This window comes from Acinonyx jubatus, chromosome B4, assembly GCF_027475565.1.
Source record: "Acinonyx jubatus isolate Ajub_Pintada_27869175 chromosome B4, VMU_Ajub_asm_v1.0, whole genome shotgun sequence".
Classification (NCBI taxonomy): domain Eukaryota; kingdom Metazoa; phylum Chordata; class Mammalia; order Carnivora; family Felidae; genus Acinonyx; species Acinonyx jubatus.
The window spans coordinates 123910839-123936103 of NC_069387.1; the positions used below are offsets into that span (position 1 = coordinate 123910839).

General features: G+C 45.0%; 1 protein-coding gene and 1 long non-coding RNA gene across 7 annotated transcripts in view; one reads left to right on the forward strand and one right to left on the reverse strand.

Annotated features, from left to right (window-relative positions):
- The window catches only part of RFX4 (regulatory factor X4), a 162280-nt gene that overhangs the window by 109408 nt on the left and 27607 nt on the right, over positions 1–25265 (forward strand). For all 5 annotated transcript variants that reach the window (XM_027070926.2, XM_053226685.1, XM_053226684.1 and 2 more), the window contains 5 exons: positions 5566–5666; positions 7761–7819; positions 11689–11833; positions 16016–16110; positions 16539–16656. In XM_027070926.2, coding sequence (XP_026926727.1) covers positions 5566–5666; positions 7761–7819; positions 11689–11833; positions 16016–16110; positions 16539–16656 — 518 coding nt within the window. The remainder of the gene's footprint in view (positions 1–5565; positions 5667–7760; positions 7820–11688; positions 11834–16015; positions 16111–16538; positions 16657–25265) is intronic.
- On the reverse strand, positions 8867–19219 carry LOC128316486 (uncharacterized). Of its 2 annotated transcripts, none has more exons than XR_008300456.1 (3): positions 14848–19219; positions 12296–14758; positions 8867–11864 (listed from the first exon to the last, which is right to left on the reverse strand). It is a non-coding gene; the product is annotated as an uncharacterized LOC128316486 (long non-coding RNA). The 2 variants fall into 2 exon arrangements; XR_008300457.1 differs by having other exon boundaries at positions 12296–12553; positions 12668–19219.

Genomic DNA, 25265 nt, shown 5'->3' on the forward strand with positions numbered 1-25265 from the left:
GCTAGGGATTGGGGGCTATTCACTCATTCATTTCATTTAACAAACATTCCTTATATGCCCACTTGGTGTCAGGTGCTATGCTAATGGCTGAACATACAGTGATAAGCAAAATAGGCACAGTCCCTGCCGTCTGTATTGGAGCATGCAGTCTAGTGGGAAAGATGGATATTAACCAGATAATCACACAAATTAGTGCATAGTTACCAAATGTCACAACTACAAGGTCCTTCAAGGGGAAAAACCAGAGATTCCAGTCTAGTCTAGGGGGCTTCAGAGAAGGTTTTCCTGTGGATGTGACACCTGAGGAGGAGTTGAGTAGGCAAGGAAGGGTTGGATGCTCTTGGATGGAAAGATGCCCAGGTCAAAGGCTCTGAGATGGGAAAGAACAGGGTGGAGGCAAGTGGGGCCGAAATGTAGATGAAGAGAGAAAATTTAAGATGAGGCTGGTCTTTGGGGATCATGGTGAGGATTTTGGTTTTTATCCTAAGAATAATGTGAGGGGCACCTGGGTGGCTCAATCGGTTAAGTGTCAGACTCTTGATTTCAGCTCAGGTCATGAGTTTGAGCCCCACATTGGACTCTCCACTGCTGGTTCAGACCCTGCTTGGGATTCTCTCTCTCCCCCTCTCCTCCTCTCCTCCTCTCTCTGTGCCCCTCCCCTGCTCACACTCTTGAAAAAACAAACAAACAAACAAAGAATGTGAAAGCATTGGGGGGCAGGGGAAGGGTGTTTAACCAGAAGGTGAAACAGATCAAAATTGCAAGTGTTTTAGAGAAATCCCTCTCACAATGTGGGGTTGAGGTGGGAAGGTGAGCAGAGCAGGGTAGGCTCTTGTACTTACTTGTAGAAGCTGCTGTAGTGGCCCAGGTGAGAGAGGAGGATAGCTGGAAGTAGAGAGAAAAGGGGAAAACTGGATGAGGTTGAGAGGCAACTTGGAGATGAAACCTGTAGTATGTGGTGATAGGAAGAGAGACTATTTAAGTCTCAAAACTAGATACACTAAAAGAGGAACAACCAGCCATTTTAAGTCTCATGGTGTAATGCAGTGGGTGGCACAGGGCCACCAACAAAGTTTTCGTGTCTTAAAAAAAAATGTAACTTAATTTGATCACCTCTTTAGACCTAACTGCCAGTCTATAAGAAGTATGCAGGATAGATGAACGTGTTAAATGGCACTATAAGGAAGACATGAACCAAATCAGAGTGTGGGACATGACAGGGAACAAATAGCATGATGTTGCTAACAAACCAATGCCATGAAACAGAATTTTTAAAAAGTCTTTGGAAATAGAACAAGGCAATGTTTTTGTGCAGTGTGTAGACCATATTTGGATCCTGATTCAAAGAGACTAAAAGATATCTCTGAGAGAAATAGAGAAATTTGCGTACCAACTGGGCTTTAGCTAATAGGAATTGCTGTTCATCGTGTCAGGTACACTAATGGCATGGTGGTTTTAAATGTGGCAGTGCATACATACATGCATATATAAGGGCATGTTAGAAACACACACGAACTTTTTGAAATCATACATCTTGAATTTGCTCAAAGCATTCCAGACAAGCAAGCATGGCATGTGATAAATTGAACTGGAAAAACGTTGCTAGTTATGGAAGCTGGGTCACAGATTCTTGGAGGTTTATTATACTATTCTATCTTGGGGTATATTTAAAATGTTTTCATAATAAAAAAGTCAAACAAAAACTTTATGAAAAGTGGAGTTCCCAATGAAATAGAGAACGTAAGAAAAGAAACCAGTCTGACAGAGAAGTGAGGAGTTCAGTTTGGACGTGTTGAGGTCGATGTGCCTTTGGGATGCTAAATGGAGGGGACCTGTGTGTGGTTGGTCTGGAGTTCTGGAGACCTCTGCTCTGGAACTGCAAGAGTGAGTATAGATGGTGACTGAAGCCATGGGCTTCCTGAAGAAGGATGTGTGTGAAGTGGAGGACAGAGGGTGGTACCTTGAAGAAAGAGTGCAGAGAAATAAGAGGGTTTGTTTGTTTGTTTATAATTTACATCCAAGTTAGTTAGCATATAGTGCAACAACGATTTCAGGAGTAGATTTCTTAATGCCCCTTACCCACTTAGCCCATTCCCCTTCCCACAACCCCTCCAGCAACCCTCAGTTTGTTCTCCATATTTATGAGTCTCTTTTTGTTTTGTCCCCCTCCCGGTTTTTATATTATTTTTGTTTCCCTTCCCTTATGTTCATCTGTTTTGTCTCTTAAAGTCCTCATATGAGTGAAGTCATATGATTTTTGTCTTTCTCTGACTAATTTCACTTAGCATAATACCCTCCAGTTCCATCCACATAGTTGCAAATGGCAAGATTTCATTCTTTTTGATTGCCGAGTAATATTCCATTGTAACTCCATTGTATATATATACGACATGTTTTTTATCCATTCATCCATTGATGGACATTTGGGCTCTTTCCATACTTTGGCTATTTTTGATAGTGCTGCTATAAACATGGGGGTGCATGTGTCCCTTTGAAACAGCACCCCTGTATCCCTTGGATAAATGCCTAGTAGTGCAATTGCTGGGTCATAGGATAGTTCTATTTTTAGTTTTTTGAGGAACCTCCATGCTGTTTTCCAGAGTGGCTGCACCAGCTTGCATTCCCACCAACGATGCAAAAAAGATCCTCTTTCTCCTCATCCTTGTCAACATCTGTTGTTGCCTGAGTTGTTAATGTTAGCCATTCTGACAGGTGTAAGGTGGTATCTCAGTGTGGTTTTGATTTGTATTTCCCTGATGTTTCACGTGTTGGTTGGCCATCTGGATGTCTTCTTTGGAGAAGTGTCTATTCGTGTCTTTTGCCTATTTCTTCACTGGATTATTTGTTTTTTGGATGTTGAGTTTGATAAATTCTTTGTAGATTTTGGATGCTAACCCTTTATCTGATATGTAATTTGCAAATATCTTCTCCCATTCTGTCAGTTGCCTTTGAGTTTTGCTGATTGTTTCCTTCGCTATGCAGAAGCTTTTTATTTTGATGAGGTCCCAATAGTTCATTTTTGCTTTTGTTTCCCTTGCCTCCAGAGATGTGTTGAGTAAGAACTTGCTGCAGCCAAGGTCAAAGAGGTTTTTGCCTGCTTTCTCCTCAAGGATTTTGATGGCTTCTTGTCTTACATTTAGGTCTTTCATCCATTTTGAGTTTATTTTTGTGAATGGTGTAAGAAAGTGGTCCAGGTTCATTTTTCTGCCTGTCGCTGTCCAGTTTTCCCAGCACCACTTGCTGAAGAGATTGTCTTTATTCCATTGGATATTCTTTCCTGCTTTGTCAAAGATTAGTTGGCCACACGTTTGTGGGTCCATTTCTGGGTTCTCTATTCTGTTCCATTGATCTGAGTGTCTGTTTTTGTACCAGTACCATACTGTCTTGATGATTACAGCTTTGCAATACAGCTTGAAGTCTGGGATTGTGATGCTTCCTGCTTTGGTTTTCTTTTTCAAGATCGCTTTGGCTACTCGGGGTCTTTTCTGGTTCCTTACAAATTTTAGGATTATTTGTTCTAGCTCTGTGAAGAACGCTGGTGTTATTTTGATAGGCATTGCATTGAATATGTAGATTGCTTTGGGTAGTATTGACATTTTAACAATATTTGTTCTTCCTATCCAGGAGCATGGAATCTTTTTCCATTTTGTGTCTTCTTCAATTTATTTCATAAGCTTTCTATAGTTTTCAGTGTATAGATTTTTCACCTCTTTGGTTAGATTTATTGCTAGGTATTTTATGGTGCAGTTGTAAATGTGATCAATTCCTTGATTTCTCTTTCTGTTGCTTCATTATTGGTGTATAGGAATGCAACAGATTTCTGTGCATTGATTTTATATCCTGCAACTTTGCTGAATTCATGAATCAGTTCTAGCAGTTTTTTGGTGGAATCTTTTGGGTTTTCCATATAGAGTATCATGTCATCTGTAAAGAGTGGAAGTTTGACCTCCTCCTGGCTGATTTGGATGCCTTTCATTTCTTTGTGTTGTCTGATTGCAGGGGCTAAGACTTCCAATACTATGTTGAATAACAGTGGCGAGAGCGGACATCCCAGTCTTTTTCCTGACCTTAGGGGGAAAGCTCTCAGTTTTTCCCCATTGAGGATGAAATTAGTGTTGGGTGTTTCACATATGGCTTTTGTGATCTCGAGGTATGATCCTTCTATCCCTACTTTCTTGAGGGTTTTTATCAAGAAAGGATGCTGTATTTTGTCAGATGCTTTCTCTGCATCTACTGAGAGGATCGTGTGGTTCTTGTCTTTTCTTTTATTGATGTGATGAATCACATTGATTGTTTTGCAGATATTGAACCAGCCCTGTATCCCAGGGATAAATCCCACTTGGTCGCGGTGAATAATTTTTTTAATGTATTGTTGGATCTGGTTGGCTAATATCTTGTTGAGGATTTTTGCATCTATGTTCATCAGGGAAATTGGTCTATAGTTCTTCTCTTCAGTGGGGCCTCTGTCTGGTTTTGGGATCAAGGTAATGCTGGCTTCGTAGAAAGAGTTTGGAAGTTTTCCTTCCATTTCTAAGAGGGTTTATTTTTAAAGAGGGACATGCGTGGTGAAAGGAAGAGGTAGGATATCCTGGAGAAGGGGCGGTTAGGGATGTGGGCTTCCTGAGGAGGCAGGAGGGGATGACACGGAGTTGGCCCTTGATTCTGTCAGAGTGGCCGCGGAGGAGAGCTGTGTTGTGGTGGAATGCTGGAAAGTTCTCCCTTTGCTGCTGTGCTCCCTGCAACGTGGGAGTGGTGCCCACAGCTGGTGGAGGGTGTGCAGGTGGGTGGGAGGGTCTTGGAGAAGGTTGGTGAAGAAGTGCAGAGTTAAAGAGTGAGAAGCCTGGGGGGACTGCCTTGGGAGGAAGTTGGTGATCAGGGTCTGACAGGAGAGTCCATGGGACACCGTGAGAGCAAGGTAGGCAGTGTTGCCGGGGGGCGAGGATGGTGTGGACGCTCAACACGGGCTCTGAGGTCCCCGTGGCGGCCATGCCAGAGGAGGACTCCATGGACAATGCGTGACCCAGCCCATTGTGTTCACAGTGAGAGCCTGAAAGTGGTGCACAAGGTCTCCCAGATTCTCATCTCATGCTGCAACCTGCTGTCCCTTCACCCTTTACCCCCTTCCCCCAAACAGCCGTGGGCTCTCCACATCAGATATGGTTTCAAGGTCAGGGATGTTTGTCAGTGCAAAGACAGGCTGTTGCTTCCCAGTTCCTGCCGAGTGGCCAGAGGCTGGGGCAGCCAGAGCTGGGCTGGGTGGGCCAACGCTTGGGCAAGACTGTCTGCAAAACACTGTTCCCAGGCTCATGGCCCCCTGTCTGCACCATCTTGCTCAGAGTCCAGGTACCACGTCCCCTGGTGGCCACCGTGGGCACTGTGCATGCCCTGCTCAGACCCACCAGTGCTCGGTGGGGCTTGGGCCACCGGTCCTGCCCCTGAGGTTACTGCTCCCAGTGACACTGGTGCAGCCAGAACACCACCAGGGGAAACCAAACCCTGTCCGGGCCTATCGGGAGGACGAGGCAACACACCGCGGCACTTAAAATGGGTCATTTCTCTTTCTAGCTTAACTCAGGTGATCCGAAAGTTTGCCAAGCAGCTGGATGAGTGGCTAAAAGTGGCTCTCCATGACCTTCCAGAAAATTTGCGAAACATTAAGTTTGAATGTAAGTACTGACTTTGGGAGCTGAGGGAAGGGGGAACAACGTTTCAGTGCCAAACATTTTACATAGGTTGTTAACAAAATAATAACAGCAGCTATCATTTACTGTTTACAAAGCACCAAGTATTAAGCCTAGCGCTTTTCCTGCATTAACTCACTCGATCCTCACAGGAGGTTTATTACAGGTGGCACCTTTCCCCTTTTGTGGAAAATAGAACAGGCTTAGAGAGGCGGTAAGTAGCAAAGGCAGGATTTGCTCCCGGGTCTGTCTGTTGACACCGAAGTTTCTGCTCATCACTGCCATCTCCTCTCATTAATCCTCATGCCTCCTCTGTGATGTAGGGAACAGTATCCCTATCCTGCAGATGAGGCTCCGAGAGGCAAAGAAACCTCCCCAAAGCCACACGGCCATGCAGCTGGTAAGAAGGGTCCAGAAGTCAAACTCAGGTCTGTCCGACCCCAAAATTCGGAGATTTCCCAGAATCCCCTGCCCCCAAAATGGTGGTAAGAGGGGACAGAAAACCGCTTCAGGGCTTCACATATTCAATTCTCTGCCTAATGAGAAAGCCAAATTAATATTTCTCCTACGGGGATTAGGACTGTGATTTTTTTTTTTTTCTGCTAAGCATCACCAGCCATTCTGTATCATTAGTTTTGCCTGAGAAAACTGGTCCTATTTCGCTTTCTCAATGTTTCTGTACTTGTGGGAAGACTCATGTGCTATTAAACAAAGATGATATGATTTTAAGCAAAACAAAGTTTTAAGATATGTTTCTTAAAGCACCATTTGAATACAGCTTGCCATTCTTGCCCGGAATAAGTGCCAGCAAGGAAAATGAAGGCGATCAAATTACCCTCTCTCTGCAGGCAAAGGGAGCCCTTTGAGACATGCTTTGAGGCCGCCTGCAGTGCCCATCACCTATTGATAAAGCCTGCTTTATTTCGCAGCCCTCAGTTCTTTTCTCTTCGTGAGCACTAAATTCCACATCACAAAGTTAAAGAAAAAGTAATTAAGGAGAAGGATTAACGATTGATCGGTCTGGAAAATTAGAAGTTCATCTGTGCCCCGAGCCCCCCCCCCCCACTCCATTCCTCCACCCCAAGCCCTATTTTTCAAACCAAGCTGGCTCTGAGTACAAATTAGAATAATCCCAGGGAAATTTCTGTTTCTTGACCAGTTCAGAAATTAATGAGAAGAATGCCCTGCACCCGTTTTAATTGTGCTGACCAAACAAACCTGTTGAAAGTTGGCAGCCTGGAGTTCTGTTGGGCCCTCCACCTGTGGGTGCCTGCAGGAACCCGCTTTGCCCAGGGAACCTCGGGTGCACTTGGAGAATGTGCAAGGAGGGGAAACACACGCCATTCCAGACAGCTCTGCAGGAATGAAGACCTGGGACTGGGACGTGGCTTGCCTGCTGTCCTGAAATCTGCAGATTTAAGATCACCCCACTTCAAACCATCAGCTATATACTCTCTCTCTCTTTCTCTCTATATGTATATAATATATATATATATACACACACACACAATATCACCATAGTAAACAGCATCATCAAAACATGCAAATAGATCATGGAGATCATTTGATAAAAATGGCCGATTATGAATGCAAAGCCACATTCAAGGTGCAGCCCAGGATTTCATCCTAAAAGCGGCCCCTAGTGCCACACACCACTGAGGCTCAATCAGGTTTCTCTATTAGATATACTACTTTTACAGGGCCCTCTTCAAAGCTTCCACTCGATTCCAGCAATTATTTATGGGGAGAAGTGATGGAGCTTGCAATTAGCGAAATGAAAGACAAGTAAATAATTGCTTTTATTCACGGTTGATTGACACCACTGTTTCTCACACCTGCCAGTGTGGCAGGCTGGTGACTTTGAAATATGTACCCCAAATATCGCCATTTTAGGGAATAGTTGTCTGCACTGGAGAAGAAAGAATCAAATGCAGAGTTTTGCCAGTGGGTGCATAAAATGGGGTTGGACGGTGAGACAAATTTAGGGAAATAAGCTACTTTTTGAATTCTGTCCCTGGAAAATCCAGGGTGGGACCATACAGCATGCCAATATTTTAAGCTAATGCTTTTCTCTTGCAGTGTCGAGAAGGTTTTCCCAAATTCTGAGACGGCAGACATCACTGAATCATCTCTGCCAGGTATGTGTCCTGTGTCATGTGTTCTAATGACCACGAAGTCATTGCAAATGGGAGACAAATCATGAAAACAACTCCTGGGAGGATCTGTCAGGGTATGGCTGTTTAATAGTTTAATACAGTACAGTAGGTGCTTGATATACTCCTACTGTTACCTTTAATTTCTACTGATAAAGAATAAAAACATTAGGCAATCACTAAATAGTTGAGACTAATACACAAAATAATTTCTGATGTCAGTTGCCCCTTAACCCTTCACACATACTCTCTGGTGCCCAAGCTTGCGTTTCCCTTCAGTAAATCGGGATTTCTCAGCCACCGTTGACATCTGAGACTGGATAATTCTTTGCTGTGGGGAGTCGTTTTGTGCACTGGAGATAATTTAGTAGCATCCCTGGCCTCTACCCGCACGCGAGTGCCCAGATGCCAAAAGCACCACCCACCCCCAGGTACCACCCTGGTTGTGACAGTCAGGAATGTCTCCAGACACTGCATCCCCCCCAGTTGTGAGCCACAGAGAGAAATGATGCAAACAGATAAAGAGCATGATTTGTTTGTTACGTATGTGTCATTCAGAAGAGTTCAAAGCCTGTACACAGTATGTTAAGTGTTTGCCCACTTTTATTTATTTTTTCCAGATTTTTGTTCTTTTTAGCACAGAAGTGACATATGCTTACTATAAAAAATTCAAAAATAACAAAAATCTGTACAATGAAATGTGGAAGAGCCCACTCTTAACTCCTTAGTTGTAACTTGATGGTATAAAACCTTGCGTTTGTACCTTAAGGAAGGGAATCTTCGTCTATTAAGGCAGCCTGTAAACATTCATTAAAATATCAGTGATCTCAGGGGCACCTGGGTGGCTCAGCCAGTTAAGCTTCCGACTGGGTTCAGGTCATGATCTCACAATTCCATGGGTTCAAGCCCCGCATCCAGGCTCTCTGCTGTTAGCATGGAGCCTGCTTGGGATCCTCTGCCCGCCCCCATCCCCCGACCTCACTCTGCCCCTCCCCTGCTCATTCTCTCTCTCTCTCTCTCTCTCTCTCTCTCTCTCTCTCTCTCTGTCTCTCAAAAATAAACATTACATTTAAAAAGAAATATCAATGATGTTAAAGCAGAAGGGGCAAACTGGTGGCTGCAGATGGGCCCTCAGGTGGGTGGTTTGCATGTGTTCCAAACTTGTTTTTGCTTCCTTATTAAAAGTTGAAACTGGGAGATGATAGCAAAACAGCCCTAGCACCACATTTCTGAGGTCAGGGATCAAGTGGATGGGCTGAGCTCCCCAGCAGGCACTGTGCTCCCTGTCAGCCCCACTTCCTCTCATACTTGGCTGGCCCACCTCACTCACATTGTCACTTGCCTGCCCTCTCTGTGTTGGGTTTGCCTCCTCTCCCTTACACTGCTTGTTCTGGGTTGGTGCCAGTTATTCAAGGTCAAGGTTGAAGGAAGGGGTTTCTGCTTAGAGTGGCCTGAAGGAAGCCTCCCGGCCGGGACCTCGAAAATACAAAACTACACCCACAAGCACTCACTCTTCCTGCCCTGCCCCTGGTGTAAATGGCACAGTGGGTGGTTTGAAAACCAGAGGGAAACGCTTCTGTGTTTCTGCTGCCTGGGAGAGAGGCCATACCTGGGCACTGTTCAGGATGGGGCAGAGGCTGACAGATTAGTGGGATTTGGGAGAGAAAACAAATATTGGCAAAATAGAAAAACACTGCCATATGTCCAAGGTTGTATGCCTTCTGGTTCTTTACCCAGCTCGGAAGAGCTGGGCTTGGGATGTATCAGAGAACTAGGCATGGCTTTGGTGTCTCCATCCTCAGCTCAGACAGTTTAGGAAAGCCTTTGACCCTTTAATGCACGCATAGGTAAAAACATCCATATCTGTACCTACAGCCATCTGCACACACCTGTGCACTCTCTCCACTTCCCACACAGACAGTGCATATTTTAATTCGTATGAATGCTACGTTTCCGTCTTCACAGGACAGCGCTCAGACACATTTCTGGATCGCCCAAAGGAACTGGGGCTGGTGATAGGAATGAAACACCATCGAACATCTTGACTAATATGCCAGCGAGCTTTCCTAAACACATACAAGTAACACTTAAACCCAGGCTCTAAATACCCAGGCCCTTTCAGATACACTAAGCAAGCAACTTGGCATTCCTAGCTCAACGGTTCATTCCACAAAGTCTTTTGAGTGCCTCCTGTATGCCAGACACTGTGTTTAGTGATACTTGCCCTCAGCAGAAAAACAAAAACAAAAACATTTAAACGAAAACCAATTAAAAGTGATAAGCGTTAGGAAGGAAACAAAGTGGAAATAGAGAGTAATGGAGCATGTAAGTCCAATTTAGATAGAGTGCTTAGAGAAGGCCTGTCCGTGGGTGTGACATTTCAGTTGTGACGTGATGGCAGGGTGAGAGAAGAAACCTCTAGCTGGCAGGGATGCCAGGTGCCACGGCCCTGATGTGTCCCTGCCTCACCACAAAGAGAACAGATCCAAATAACAACAGCTCCTTTATTGAGTTCTTACCCCCTAAACTGTGCCCTTTGCAAACATTATCTCAGGGAAGGTTCCCTGGTGGTCTAGTGGTTAGGATTTGATGCTCTCTCAAACGTTATCTTAAGGCACCCCTCCTTAAGAGGCAGACACTAGGACATCTCCATTTTATAGATCAGGCAACGGAGATGAATCTGTTAGCCTGCCCCAAATCAGTCAGTTGGTTAGCAGCAAGGCCAGGATTTGAACTAAGTATATTTTAGTCCAGAATACCAGACCATTACATTTAGTTGTTTTGATTATCATTAGAGACTAACCCAATTCATATATTCATATAGTTTAGGCCTCTGACCTTCAAAGAGTTCTGCAGTGATTTAAGCAGGAGTTTACTTGTCCTTGGACAGTTTGGGGGTAAAAGGGGTTGTCAGTATTTACCTTTGTCTGGAAATTCACAAGCATTAAGAGACTTTTAATGTCCATTGTGTATTGGAAATCTTTTGTTTTCCATTTTATAAAGACATTTTTTTAAATATGCAGGTGAAGGAGATGATTCTGGAAATGTTTCTTTACTTTTATTAGTATTGTTCCAACTCGGTGGTTCCAAATATTGTTCCAACTTGCAAATTTAAGTTTTCCAGTCATGAGGGTTTGCTGAGGAAACCACAGGTTAAGCCTGTGCTGGAGCATGTGCGTGCATGCACATGCGCGTGCACATACACACACACACACACACACACACACACCACATACATATTAATAAGCAACTGAGTCTTAAGGTGTTGTCTCCCTTTCCTTCCCTCTCAGTTATTCATACTTGTTTTCATCACTATAGTTACCTAAAAACCAAAAAGCAAAAATAGAAAGCCAGACCATAAACTGCTTCAGAATGCATTCATATGAAAAACACACGTTGTAAAATTTGGGGGATTAAAGCTACCATAGGCCCACGGGTAGCAGGTCCATTCCCAGGTCTGAGCCCGTTGCTTCTCAGGCACCAGAGACACATCATTAAGCACAGAGCTCCCATCCCACAGGCTTACATCAGAAGGCTGACAGATCTCTGGGCTTCATCCCATTGTTCCCCAGGGGTCAAGACCAAAGGGACTGGGAACAGCAGGGTTTGGTCTAGCCTAGGCCACCCTGGAGTAATGTTTTATAAAGACGAGAAAAGAGAGCCACAAGGGAAAAGAGTGTATGGGTCTTCTGAGTTATGGGCTTATCTGCTGATTTCCTGAAATTGAGTTTTCCTTAGTTAATTTCAAAGTAGTTTGCAAAATACCATATTCAGATTCATTAAAAAGAAAATAACATGCAGGGGTTTTAACCTAACAACCCATGAGCTAATGAGTTGATTGGATTGGATTATAGGCATCTCGGACAGTAATCCACAGTGCAGACATCACATTCCAAATGCTGGAAGACTGGAGGAACGTGGATCTCAACAGCATCACCAAGCAAACCCTCTACACCATGGAAGACTCCCGCGACGAGCACCGGAAACTCATCATCCAGTGTAAGATGTTCCACCAAGGATTGTGTCTTTTCTGGTTTTGTTTTTAAAAGAAAGAAAGAAAGAAAATGTATCTTGGTAAATCTTTAAGTGAGAGTCCCACCCTGTCCTTCCCCCTAGGATCCCTTCCCTCTTATTGTTCCTGTTAAATGGGTCAGCCCAGATGGGAGGGCTAATTGATTTAAAAGGACGTGTGTCAACATTGCTGGGGAAAAGGGGGCCTAGTCCAGTTGGGCAGCACACAGTGTTATGCAAAAGGCTCCGGATGTGACCCTTTGGGGCCAGAAATAGTTCCATAGGTGGCATACAAAAATGAGAACAAAAGCTTGTTGTCTGTCTGAGTGTATGTCAGCCTGGAGGCAGACGGGCTGCCTGTTTTTCAGCAGAAGGTCAGTCAGCTCACCTATTGGCAGGTGAACCTTTCAATCACAGTAAATGTTGGAGAAGGAATGGATGGTGGTTTACCTCTGTGCATATATGTTCACGTCCCTGTGGACCAAGACTGGAGGAATACCGCTCCTCGTGTTCTCTGGATAAGGTCAGGTTGGTTGTTCTTAGTAGTGGAGGACTTGAGGAGGCCAGAGACCATGACCGCTGTCGGCACATCTCTGCTGTTCCTCAAACGCCCCCACAGCCTGCTGCCCAGGGCATCCTGCACCCGGCCGCCCCAGATGGGGGCCCACTGGCAACTTCCTCAGTGCTCAGCCTTCCTTTCTCATGCCTCTGGAGGAGAGGAGTATGGAACGGTGAGTCCACACTCCTCCCACCAGCTCTCAGGAAGGTGGGTGCTGAGTATGGCTGGAGGTGGGGGGGATGTGACAGCTGGGGTGCTCTTACCTTCCGAGTGGGGTGAGGCCCCAGATCCTGACAGTACATTATTCAGGAAGCTGCACAGTGGCTGTGTCCCGAGAAGGGGGGTCTGTTCTCCCAAGAGCCCCAGGCCCCTCAGATTTCCAGTATATGCCTTCTGTGTGTCCTCTTGAGGGAACCTTCTTCAGCCAGCCTACGCATGTGGCGTTTATAAAAAAGGAAGTTCCTGTTGGGGGCCTCTTTCCCACTGAGCCCTTTCCAAAAGCACCTGGAACAGCTGAAACCTGAACCCCTTGGACCTTCCCTAGGGCTTCTTCCCCAGAGCTCCATGGGCACTGTCCCATCTTCCACAGCAGCCCCCAGCCTGCTTTCCCCTGGTAAGAGCTTTAGAGATGCTCCCGAAAATAATGACTGAGCTCACGGACTGCCTAGTCTGTGTCAGACCTACCACACTCGGGATCTCATTAATTCTCTACATCAGCCCATGGGGAAGATACCCACCACCCCCGTTTTACAGAGGACCAGACTCAGTCCCAGAGAGTGTTCAGCCTCACCCCAGGCGACAGGGCTGCGCTCAAACCTGCATGTCACCACCACGTACTGGTGTTGCCCGCTGGGAAGAGCAGAGGAGACAAAATGATGAGATATGGGCAAGTCCCAGAAGCTGCAGGGTCTTTCCAAGTTCTTGCAATCATGCCTCCTGTCCTGTTTGTCCCTATTGCCCGCTACAAGGCCAATGGAAAGCACTGGTGTCTGCCCCCTAACAGCACTAGCCGTACCCCTGAACATTGTGTCCCCAGGGTCTCGTCCCAGGCCAGCCATGGACAGGTGCCAGTAATGTCTATGCAGGACCAAACAGATGAGCAGAAACCCAGAATGATACGACTCCCAATAGCATGAGACCCCGCTGTCTTCCCCACTCAGCACCTTTTGTGGAGGAAAACAAAGGGGAAATGCACAGGGGAAAGTCACCATCACTTGCTTTGGGGACCAGGCTCTGAGCCTTTGCTGGAGCCCCTCGGATGTTACTGCAGCGTCTCCAAGAAGGAACTTTGGGGAGTTTTCTCTTCAAGTTCTCTTAGGCCCGGGATCGAACGGTACCTTTTAGACCCATGATCATACTCTTCTTCTAATGGAAGGGGGTGACGAGGTTCAGTCCACCTAGCTGGTTCTTGCTGAATGCCTGTCCTGGGCCAGGCACTGTGTTAGAAGCTGGACAAAAAGCAGTGAATAATATGGATACTGCCCTTCCCATGTAATGGGAAGCTAATGGCCAATCAGAAATCAAACAAGTAATTTACAAATGGTTGAACGTTTCCAAAGAGGACATGCCATATGATGCAGTGCCTGGAACAGGGGGGATTGAGCAAGGGCACCAGCCCTCAAGGCAGGTGGCCTGGCACACAAGCGTCATCCTGCAGCGCCCACCAGACAGCTGAGAAGTAAGTTCCTGAACACAGCTGTGTGCTGCACCAATGGTGTGTGTGCATCGACCTTTCCTTACAGCTAGTTGTCAAACCTACACGTTCCTGCTTCAGGGGGGTTTCCATCACCTCTGTGAATCAGGCCCTGCCTGGGAAGGCTCCCCTTAATTCACAAGTGCACATCAGGACTTGGGCAGACTGATGAGAATAACTGTGGTAAGAGCAGACAGTCGGGGTGCCCAGCAGACCTTGATTCAAACCCTGGCTCCAGTGTACTGTGACCCTGGCTTCCAAGTCTCTGACACGGGGACAGTGTGGAGGGATTAAATGGGGCAGCATGCGCACCGTGTGGGTGCCTGGCACACAGTGTGGAGCCGATACAGTGCCAGGGTTAGGAGGCGAGTGTCGAGTCAGGCTGTGTTTGAAACCTGCCTCTCCTATTCGCTAGCTGTGAGACCTGCAGAAAGTCACTCACCTCCGAGTGCCTCCACTTCCTCATCTGTAAAATGGGAAGTAGAAATCATACCTGCCTTCTCAGGTTGTTCATCCGTTCATTCAACAAACATTTGAGCAACTGCTGTATCACATTCTCAAGATTGCTGTAGGTGGGGTGAGAGTGTCCGTGTCATTAGGGAAGTGCCTGGCACACAGCAAGAACCCCATAAATGTCAGCCGCAAGCATTTGCCTCACCACCTGCGAGGTGACAGTGCTATCGGGAGAACGGGAACATCAGGGAAGTCAGAGGCATGGGCTCCAGTCCCTCTCTGGCCGCCCTCACTCACCCTTTGCCTTTGAGGGGTCACTTAATCTCATTGGGACATAGGTTCCTCGTCCATAAGAGGACGCAGATACCAATTCAGCGGACTTCTCATTCAGCCCCTTCTCATTCTAAACTGTCTGGATCTCCTGGCCCCGGCGGCTGACCTCCGTGGCAGTCCTCAGCTCAGGAAAATGGAATGCATTGGCCAGGCCCACAGAATGGGACGACAGAAACCGCCCAGGCAAATTTAAAACTCTAGAAACATGTGGGTCTGAATGCATGGTTTGGTTTACTGAGCTCCACATGTGTAAAAAAAAAAAAAACCAAACCACAGAAACGGCAATCAGAAGAGATGTTCCAAACCACAGCAGTGTTTCTGTTTTCTGCTGACTTCACCAATCACACAGCCCTTCCAGACTCAGTTACCTGACATGCAGCTGAAGACAGGTTATCAGTGGTACAGTGGTCCTCCTGTTACTAGTGCAGAAACTAAGGGCGTGGAGATTGTCTCCTTTACGCTGTGAACAATGAGTAAGCATCTGCTACATGCCAAGCTCCGAGAGGCTGGTTAGAGCTATTTGCCCAACATAGCTGTGGTTCAGAAGCCCTACCATGAGGCAGAGAGCAAGGGAGCTGCAATGTCTGTGCCCGTTCGCGCAAGGAAGCACGTCCTGGATAACGGCTGTGTGAGGCTAGGGACGGCCCTAGCTAAGAAAGAGGTCGGACAGAGAGCTGGCATGGGAGACACCCCCGCCCTCACAACCGTAACACAGCATCAGTGATGCAGTAAAGGTGGAATACGGATAATAAAATGCCGTGGAAGCACAGAGGATGAGCGATCAGTTCTGCTGGCGAGGGGCCCGGGGAGGGGAAAAAGGATGTCACAAGAAGGGCCATTTTGGCTGGGCTGGGCCCTGAGGAACCAGACGGTCCGAGCGAAGGGAACTGCCTGAGAAAAGCAGGGTTTGTTGGGGGGAACGCAAGCTATCCATGGTAGCCGGGCTTTCCGGTGTTCACAGGCTGCGAAGATGAGCCTGGAAAGGTAAGTCGGGGCGTGCTTTCTGAAGTCTGAGTGCTCCGTTGAGGCTGGAGTTTTGTTTTTATTCAGTTTTATTCCTTTGATCTTTTAAGCTGTGGCTCTGTGTAGACACAGCTGCAGTGACGTGTGGGGGCTCTCCTTTGTTTGACAGTGTACCAGGAGTTTGACCACCTCCTGGAGGAGCAGTCTCCCATCGAGTCCTACATCGAGTGGCTAGACACCATGGTGGACCGGTGTGTTGTGAAGGTTGGTAAGCTGGAGCGGGAGGAGCAGCCCCGGCACTGCCCCCCAACACTCACCTTCGTGGCACTTGGGAGATGCAGAGCCCCGCACTGAGCTGTCTGAGCGTTCCTCAGCAGCCGTGGAGCCCTGGGGTTCTGAGCAGAGGCCTGGGCCCCCTCCGGAGGCGGGGGTTGCAGGAGGCAGGACCCTGAGTCTCCTTCCCCTGATTCAGCCAGGTCAGCGTCTCTCTTTCGTCTGCGGTGTAAACTGGGTCCCAACATCAGCTTTCATTTTCTAAAGTGAATTTTTGCTGGTAGAAACAGAAAGTCAAAAAGCCATTGTTCCATAGCATTGAACTTGGAGATCCATAAGCCTTCCTATCATTTTTCAGACAGACAGTCATAAAGGAAAGGTTGAATTGACCCCTGTTTAAGCCGTTCACTTTCTTGTAGGTGGCTGCCAAGAGACAAGGGTCCCTGAAGAAAGTGGCCCAGCAGTTCCTCCTGATGTGGTCCTGTTTCGGCACCAGGGTGATCCGGGACATGACCTTGCATAGTGCCCCCAGCTTTGGTAAGGCCGCCCCAGCCCTCCTCATATCCTAACCCTGTTTCTCTGGGTTTCATGCGTGAAGTCCACCTCTCCAGACCCAGCCGTGATCTCACTTCCTGTCCCTGGGCCCACAAGGACATCACCCTGAAATGTGTGTGTTCTGGAAGGACACATCATCATCAGGACTTCCGGGGAGAAAGATGGCATTGCGTGCTAAAAAGCATGCAAATTGGAAAATGCAGTTTCTCACACAGAGAGTACTATCTGAGCTTAAAGAGGAGTAGATAGCACTGTTTGTGCACCCCCGTTGCCGGGTGTCCCCAGTGAATCCTGCTTCCGGGGACTATTTTGCAGAATTCCACTGTGTGCACTTCCCAAGACTGGGAAGCAGAAGAAGCCTCTGAGTTTGAACATTTGCACATGGCTCGATTGACGCTCCAGCAGTGGGGAGAGTGGCTAAAGCTTCTTTAACAGTGTGCGCCAGTCGGATCCCTAGAAGGGGACTTTTACGTTCTTTTTCCCTTGGGTCCTCCTCACCTCCCTACCCAAGTACACACCTGCTGCTTCCATTGTAAACGGGCCTGGAAATCTCTGCCCAGGGGCGCTTATCATGGTCTGCAGGCAGGAACCTAACACCAACTTGGGGTGATTGCTATGCTGCGTTGTGGGACCTGGTTTTCTACTTGTCACTGGAAAGAATGGATGATGCATTGGGTCCAGGTCATCATTAGCAAAGTGAAGGGAAACTTTAAGGCATCATCCAGACATTTGAAATCTCAAAGTGCTTTGGCCTCACATTTCTAGGCATTTCGGCAAAGGGCTGTTGGTACGTTTTCTGGGTAATTGCGTCTTGCTCACTATTTTCGTTTGCAGGCAGAGATGTGGTTTCATTTCCCATTATCTCCAATTAAGCCAATCAGCTCTGGGTTTCACTCTGGGTTTAATTTGACACTTTTCCACCCAGCTTTTTATGGTCTTGTCACCATTTTCCAGTTGTGCTATACAACGGAGCGAGTATGTAGTGAAACAAAGGCGGCACTATTTTTTCTAAACAGCTCTGTCCATGAAAGACTGTGTTTCCCCAGTTGGAGAAGTGTTTTGTTGTAGATTTCTTTAATCTCCGCACTGGGAAGTTCTCTGCGCTGGCCTGCGCCATGGCTACAGATGGGGGTCGTCCTCTCTGAGCCGCGGATGGAAGTGCTCTGGTGGCTGCTACCTGGGCAGTGCCCTCAAGCATGGCGTTTTGATGACTTCCAGCTCGGCCTACTTAGTGTTAGCACATGTTACCTCTGGTTCTGGGAAAATCACTTGTGCATAACTGCTTTCAGTTAGGCGAATGTTTGAAAAATATTTGAGATTTTTTTCATTGCTTCAAAATCAAAGAATCAACAGGATCGCACCTGTCGATATACATACATAACATGCATCCACAAAGCCAGCATCCCTTTTCGCTTTGTCCCTTATTCTTCAGTTTGCTGGGTCTTAAACTGATTATGTATATTACTGAGTACCCTTCATTCAACGGGGAAAGTAATTCACTTGGCAGTATTCTTTGAAATTCATTGGTTCATATGAAGTTAATGTGACAAAGGAAGTTGGGGCAGTAGAACAGTTAGGGCTCTACGAAAGGGTTGCATTTATCACTAAGAAAAACTTGAAGTGTGTTTATTTCTTTTTGAACCATGTGCTATTTGGGGACACACCGGAAACTCAGACAAATGGCAGAAATGGTCACAAATCTCTTAGGAAAGAAAAGATGGAGATAGTAACCCAATTTCACTTTTACAGTATTTTCCAAGCCTAAGTGGGTTGAAATAATACCTGTTTCCAAGTCCATTTAGCAAACTGTCTGCAACGGTCCTGCTCATCCGACTCATTGTTGGGTTTTGCAGCTTGGGTGACGGACAAGTTGAAAGAATTTGCGGCAGACAAAAGCCCAGCTCCCCCTTTCTGCCTGTATATGTCAAAGACACAGTTGGTGGTTGTGTTTGGGTCATGTGTTCCCTGTATAAAAACAGCTAATTAGGAAAAAGAGCCCTCTGTTCACGGGCCCCCTCCCCCAACCACAGGGGCCAGCTCCATCTATCTTATAACTCCCACACGATCCTTGCCGCCGTGAATGGCGCGGGCTGACCACTACGTGACGGTGGGGATTGTCACCATGACCCCGGCGGGTCTCTACCACCTCTTCCCAGAACGGCCTCTTTCAAAGGTAGTTGACTCCTTTCTTCTCCTTAATTCCTTTTCACTCTTTTCTTCCTAATTCCTTCTCGCTGAAAGAGCCTATGCTGTGAACCAAAGTAGCCAGACGTTCTTTCTTTGCTGTAAGCAGCAGTTTCTAGCAAAATTAGACCGCAAAGGTAGACCGGCAGGCAATGAACTTTGAATCCTAATGGAGCTGAGGAAAATAGGGTTTCTACTTTTAAAACACACACATGCCCCGTGTTTTCCATTTGCTGCTGTGATTTCAGTTCATAGGACACCTGGACCCCAAGCCAGTGCGGGTGCCTTTACCGTCTCACTCTGGGTTTTCACCAAATGCCTCTGATTTCACTGTTAGGAACATCTGGAAGAACAGTAGTTCCTGGAAGGACTGGGGCATCAAACGGTTTGAAAAGCGGCCCTGTGTTTGCCAGCCAAGGGGGCAGGACTGCAGACTGCCCAAGTGTTCGTTCACCTGCTTGTGCACTTGTCTGCTGGCTTAGCGTCACAGCTCACCCGCTTGGGGAGGTCATACAGGAGCAGCCCTGTCAGAGATTGGCTCTCACGCCAGGTGGCCACGCCCGAGCCTTCCAGGCTGCTTCTCCAGGCTTAGAGGGCCGGGCCCGGCTTTCTTACCCCGAACCTGCCAAATGTTGCACAAGTCAGCCAGGCCCCCACCAAGCACTAGGAGGCAGGAATTACTTTTCCTGTATTCGGGGGAAGCAGACCAGAGAGGACACGGGACTTGCCCACGCACGCACCACAGACTCTGCTGGGCACCGCCCCGCCCCGAAGCTTTTCCATGCTAGAGCTCCTGTTCTTTCTGCTAAGCCACCACCTCATCTAACTTTCTTCTGTTGAATAGTACTCATAAAAACAAGGTAACATTTATCGAGGGCCTAGTATGCACCAGACATAATATTGGGCATGTTTTCATTTAATTCTTGCAACAACCTGTGAGGCCTGAGGTAGAGCGTAGAGCAAAGGCAGGATAATGACGCTCGTTGAAACAGACATCTAGGAGGCACATGCTGCTGTTGGCTTCTCCCGTTAACTCTGCAAGGCAGATAATAAGAGGTGGAAAGGAAGCTTGGAGAATTTTCTTGCCCGAGATCAGTATGGCAAGGGAGCAAGGGGCCAGAGCTCTGCTTCAAAATCAGATCTGCCTGGCCACAAAACCCACGCTTCTTCAGTTACCACAACTCACACAAACGCCCTGGGCTCAGACGCATTGCACCAGAAGTCTGGACAAATTTGTTTAATCCTCCCTGGTGGACTTTTAAAAATCCATATTGATAGATGTAAAATATTTTTTGAAGCTATGAGAGAACAGAACAATAACTAGTCTATCATGAGTAAGAAGGGACTCCAGAAATAATATCTTTCAACTGTTGAGAATAAAGAACTGTCAACCATTATTCAAGAGTGAGGGCAAAGTAAAGACCTAGTCAGTTCTACAAAGACTAAGAAAATCTGGCCCCATAGAACATCACTTTAAAAAGCACTGAAAGGATGCATTTCAGCAAGAAGAAAAATAAAGCCATAGCTAAGGTCTGGGCAACAGAAACAACCATGTTTTAGTTATTGTTGTTGTGTGACAAATTAACCCCGAAGCATAGTGGCTTAAAACAGTCCTTTTGTTATGCTTACGGATTCTGGTGGGTCAGGAATTTGGACACAGCACAGCAAGGATGGCTTGTCTCTGCTTTATGACCTCTGACCTCATCTCTACTCTGCACCTCAGATGGGAACACTCAAAGACAGTAGGGCATCAACAGCTAGAGGCTAGAATCATCTGGAGGCTTCTTCCCTCACATACATGTCTGTGCTTGGGTTTGGATGACTTCAAGATAGGACTGTGATCAGGATGCCTTTGATGGCCACTTCATGTGGCTCAGTGTCCACACCACATGGTGGCCCCTCACATCGCGGCACACTGTTCCAGGGGGGAACCACATCGCCTTTTATGACCCAGTCCCCAAAGTTAAAGTGTCCCTTCCCCCCCACACAGTGTTGGTCAAAGGAGTCACAAACCTACCAAGATGGAAGCGGGTCACATAGACACCCCCCCCCTTCTCCAGGGAAGGAAGGTCAAACAATTTGGAGGCCTTATTTTAAGATGAGAGAAATTCTTAAATTTGTAAGCACATTTAATTACTGATTATAATTTAAAAAATAATTTTTGTGTGTTTAAAAATTGTCAAAGCAAGTTTTAGGCTACAATGTAACATGAGATGGTGAGAAGAGAATCTCCAAAGACCAGTTAAAGCATAAAGGTTTTTGTCTCGGAATATTAAATAACTTTAGACTTCGCTGAAAAAAAAGTAGTTTGGACTTTAAAAATGTATGGGATATATGTTAATAAATTAAGAATCATCACTAAGTAATTAAAATTTGCCAAGGAAAGTGGAAAATTATGAAAAGAGATGGCAAGATAAAAGAAGCATAGATAAAAGACGGTAAACAAAAACATAAAATTAGATTGCTAGAAATAAGATCAAATAATCATCACAGTAGATGAAAAAGCCTCTTCCTTCAAAAAAACATCTGACGTAAGTGTTTTTACAGGCAACTTTTACTAAACTTATAAGAAACATAAAATCCTTAGTTAATGAAAATGATTATGAAAATTGATGTTTCAGGCAATAAAAACAAAAGGAAATCTATACAACTCATGAAGCTAATCTCATCTCAATTATGAAGCTAATACAACCTCAATTTCAAAACTTTGGAAGAATGGTAGGGGAAATATAATTCCTACCCAACCACACATAAATATAGATGAAACATTCTAAGTAAAATACTAGCAGGTCAAATCCAGCAGCAAACATTTTTAAATCATGATTAATAAGGTTTATGACAAGAACTCAAGTATGAATCAAAGTCAGAAAAGAAACTAACATACAGTATTAACAGATGAAAAGAGAAAAATCATATGATCTTCTCTATAGATATAGAGGGAAAAAAGCATTTGATATAATTCAGCTCCCCAAGTATTATTAAAAAAAAAAAAAAACTCTTAGCAAACTGGGAATACAGGGGAATTTTTTTTAAATGTTAAAGGGCAACCAAAAATCTGCAGTGAACATGACACTAACTGGTAAAACTTTAGAAGTTTTCTTTTTTAATGTTTGTTTATTTTTGAGAAGGGGGGGGGGAGGAGCAAAGCAGGAAGGGGACAGAAGATCCAAAGCAGGCTCCTTGCTGACTGCAGAGAGCCTGACACAGGGCTTTAACTCACAAACCATGAGATCATGACCTGAGCCGAAGTTGTACGCTTAACCAACTGAGCCACCCAAGTGCTCCAACTTTAGAAATTTTCTTACTCAAATCATGAAGACCAGAATGCCTTTAACACTGTTTCTAATAACTATTGACTGGAAGTCCTAGCCAATATAATAACTAAAGGGAATGAAATGTAAGAATTGGAAAAGAAAGCACAAAATTGCCTTTAGTTACAGATGTCATGATGGTTGACAAAAGACAATCTACAAACTAATAGAACAAATAAGAATTCAACTGGATTACTCAATTCAGTTTTTTAAAAATCACTGGCATTCTTAGCACTACCCAGAACCTAAGTAGAAAATATAATTGTGTGTGTGTGTGTATAAAGTATGTGTTAAGTATATAGTAATATATATTAAGTGTAGGCAGGCATATACCATTCAAAATAGCAACAGAAACTAAAGGATACCTGTAAAATAATTCTGACAAAAATTGCCTGAAGATCTTCAAGAATTTTTTAAACTATTATTGAAATATACCATGTTCGTGTTTGCAAAGAGTCAACATCAAGGAGATCTTACTAATTAATACATAAATTCAACAGAATTCCAATCCAGTCCCTTTTTCCCTTTGACAATCTGATGTAAAAATTCAAAAGGCCAAGAGTCGTAAAGACATTTTGAAGGGAAAGAAGAATGAGACATAGGGACTCACTTACCTGATATTCAGGTTTGTTATGGAGTAAGACAGCGTGGGCTTGTAACATAGTTAGACCAATAGAGCAATGAAACAGAACAGAGGTGCCCAAGACAGATGGACACAAAACTTGCCTTCGCCTCATCAGATGCTTTTCCCCTTGTCTGTTAAACAAGAGGATTGTATATATGACAGAAATGGCATTAAAAGTCAGTGGATTAGGCAAATTTCTTCTGGACAAGCACTTTGGGGTACAAAATATCTGACCCCTTCTCTACAACATCTGAAAAGAAACATCTAAATGGGGGAGGGGGGAAGACCTTAAACCTTTTGGACGAAAATAAGGAATGATATTTTTATGACCTTGACATAGTAATTTATTTCTTTAAAAAGGTACAAAAAAGGACCAGTCATAAAGAAAAGATTGCAAAAATGAACCACATCTGGATTTCACTTGTGATTAATAAGCACACCATTAACAAAGTTAAAAGGTAAAAGTCACAGAAAAGGAGAACATATTTTGCAGTGCATATAACAAAGGGTTACTATCCAGAATATATAATAAACCCCTCTAAATAAATTATTTAAATACCCACAAAGAAATTCACATGCCCCAATATTATTCAGATATCCCACTAGAAAAATGAGAATATGAATAGGTAATTCACAGAAGGGGAAATTCAAATGGACGATAATCATATGAAGAGACATACACCTTTCTAGTAACTAGAGTAATACAAACTATAAACACAATAAGATAACATTTCACACCCTTAAGACTGGCAAATACTATATTTCATATACTACCAGTAGGAATGTAAAAAATTTTGGTGAGCTATCTGACACTGTCTCATAAGAGTGAATATGCAGGCAGCTCTTGGACCCAGCAGACCCAAGAAACAGGTACAGAAAATATTCATTAGGGCCATTTTCCAATAGTGGGAAATTATAAACAACCAAAATTCCATCAACAGGAGAATGGATGAATAAATTGTGGCATATTCAAACAGTGGCCATCAAATTAGGCTATATGCATCCATGTGGATAGATTGCCCAAAGCAAGTTGTAGAATGCTCTGTAAAGTATGATACCATTTATATCAAGTTTGAAAACAGAAAACAATACCATATGTTATTTATGGATACATAAATACATATAGTTAAGAGTAGAAAAATGCATGTGAACAAATAAATACCGGATTCAAGTCAGTGATTACCTCAGGGGTTGAACACAAGAAAGCAGAGAAATACAATTAAGAAAGAGAACACAGAGGCTTCATCTTTATCTTCAATTAAAAAATCTGGGGCATCTGAGTGGCTCTGTCAGTTAAGTATCTGACTCTTGACCTCAGTTCAGACCTTGAGCTCAGGGTGATGAGTTCAAGCCCAGCATTGGGCTCTGCCCTGGGTTTGGAGCCTACTTAAAAAAACAAACAAACAAAAACACCCAAATCTGATTCAAATATAGTAAAAATATTAAGATATTGTAAAGCTAGGACTTGAATACACTGATGTTCATTTAAAAATTCTGTGTACTTTTTTGTATGTTTGAAATTTTTCATAAGAAAAGAGAAATGCTTTGGTTCTATGCAATGTGATCAACTATATTAACCTGTAGCAACAACAACAAAAGTCTCCTTTGTCTGTATCCTAATACCTTTTTCCATGACAGGCTCTGATGTTAACTCTGTGACTTTAGGCAAGTTGTTCAAACCCTCTGAGCCTTCATTTCCCCATGTATTAGTTGAAGACAATAGTAATACCTCCTCACAGTGTTGGAAAGGGGACTTAGTACAGTGCATATGGTAAACAGTGCTTGGGCATTTGACTGGTTGATCTAACCGACAGTCACTGAGCCTCTGCTCTGTGCCTGGCACTGTTGTAGACACTGGGTATAGGGAACAGTGAAAACACTGCATTGATGGAGCTTACGGTCTGGTGTAGGGAGGCACATGATAAAGATAAATAGGTTATATAGTATATGTAATGGTGATAAGTGCTAGGGAGAGAAATAAAGCAGGGGATGTTAGCTGCAACTGCCTCTTGCCTGTCTTCGATATTTCTCTCTTTCTCCCCTCTCCCCCCACCCCACCCTCTCTGTGTCTTTCTGTATCCCCTTTTTTACTTTGCCCTCCTCTTCTCCTGGCACTACTCCGGTGGCCATGACACCCCCCACCCTGTCTCCATCCTCCTCCCTCCCCCCCCCCCCCCCCCCCCCGGCCACCAGTACTGAACTGTTTGTTTCCCAGTTGTCTTAATGATTGACTTATGCTGCAAAGGACCCTGTAGCTTTTGTGGAGTCAGGAACTGAGCTTCAGGTTTCTTTTGTACTTGGAGCACTTAGCACAGTAGTAGGCACACAGCAGTAGCTCTACAAACTCTGTGTTCAAAAGTGATTGAAAATTATCAGACCAGTTGGGTAACTGATTGGAGCCATTAAGGAAGAGAGCCTGTAGCCCGAACATTACTGGCCTCCAAGCCCCAATCTGCTGTTTCTAACAGTGT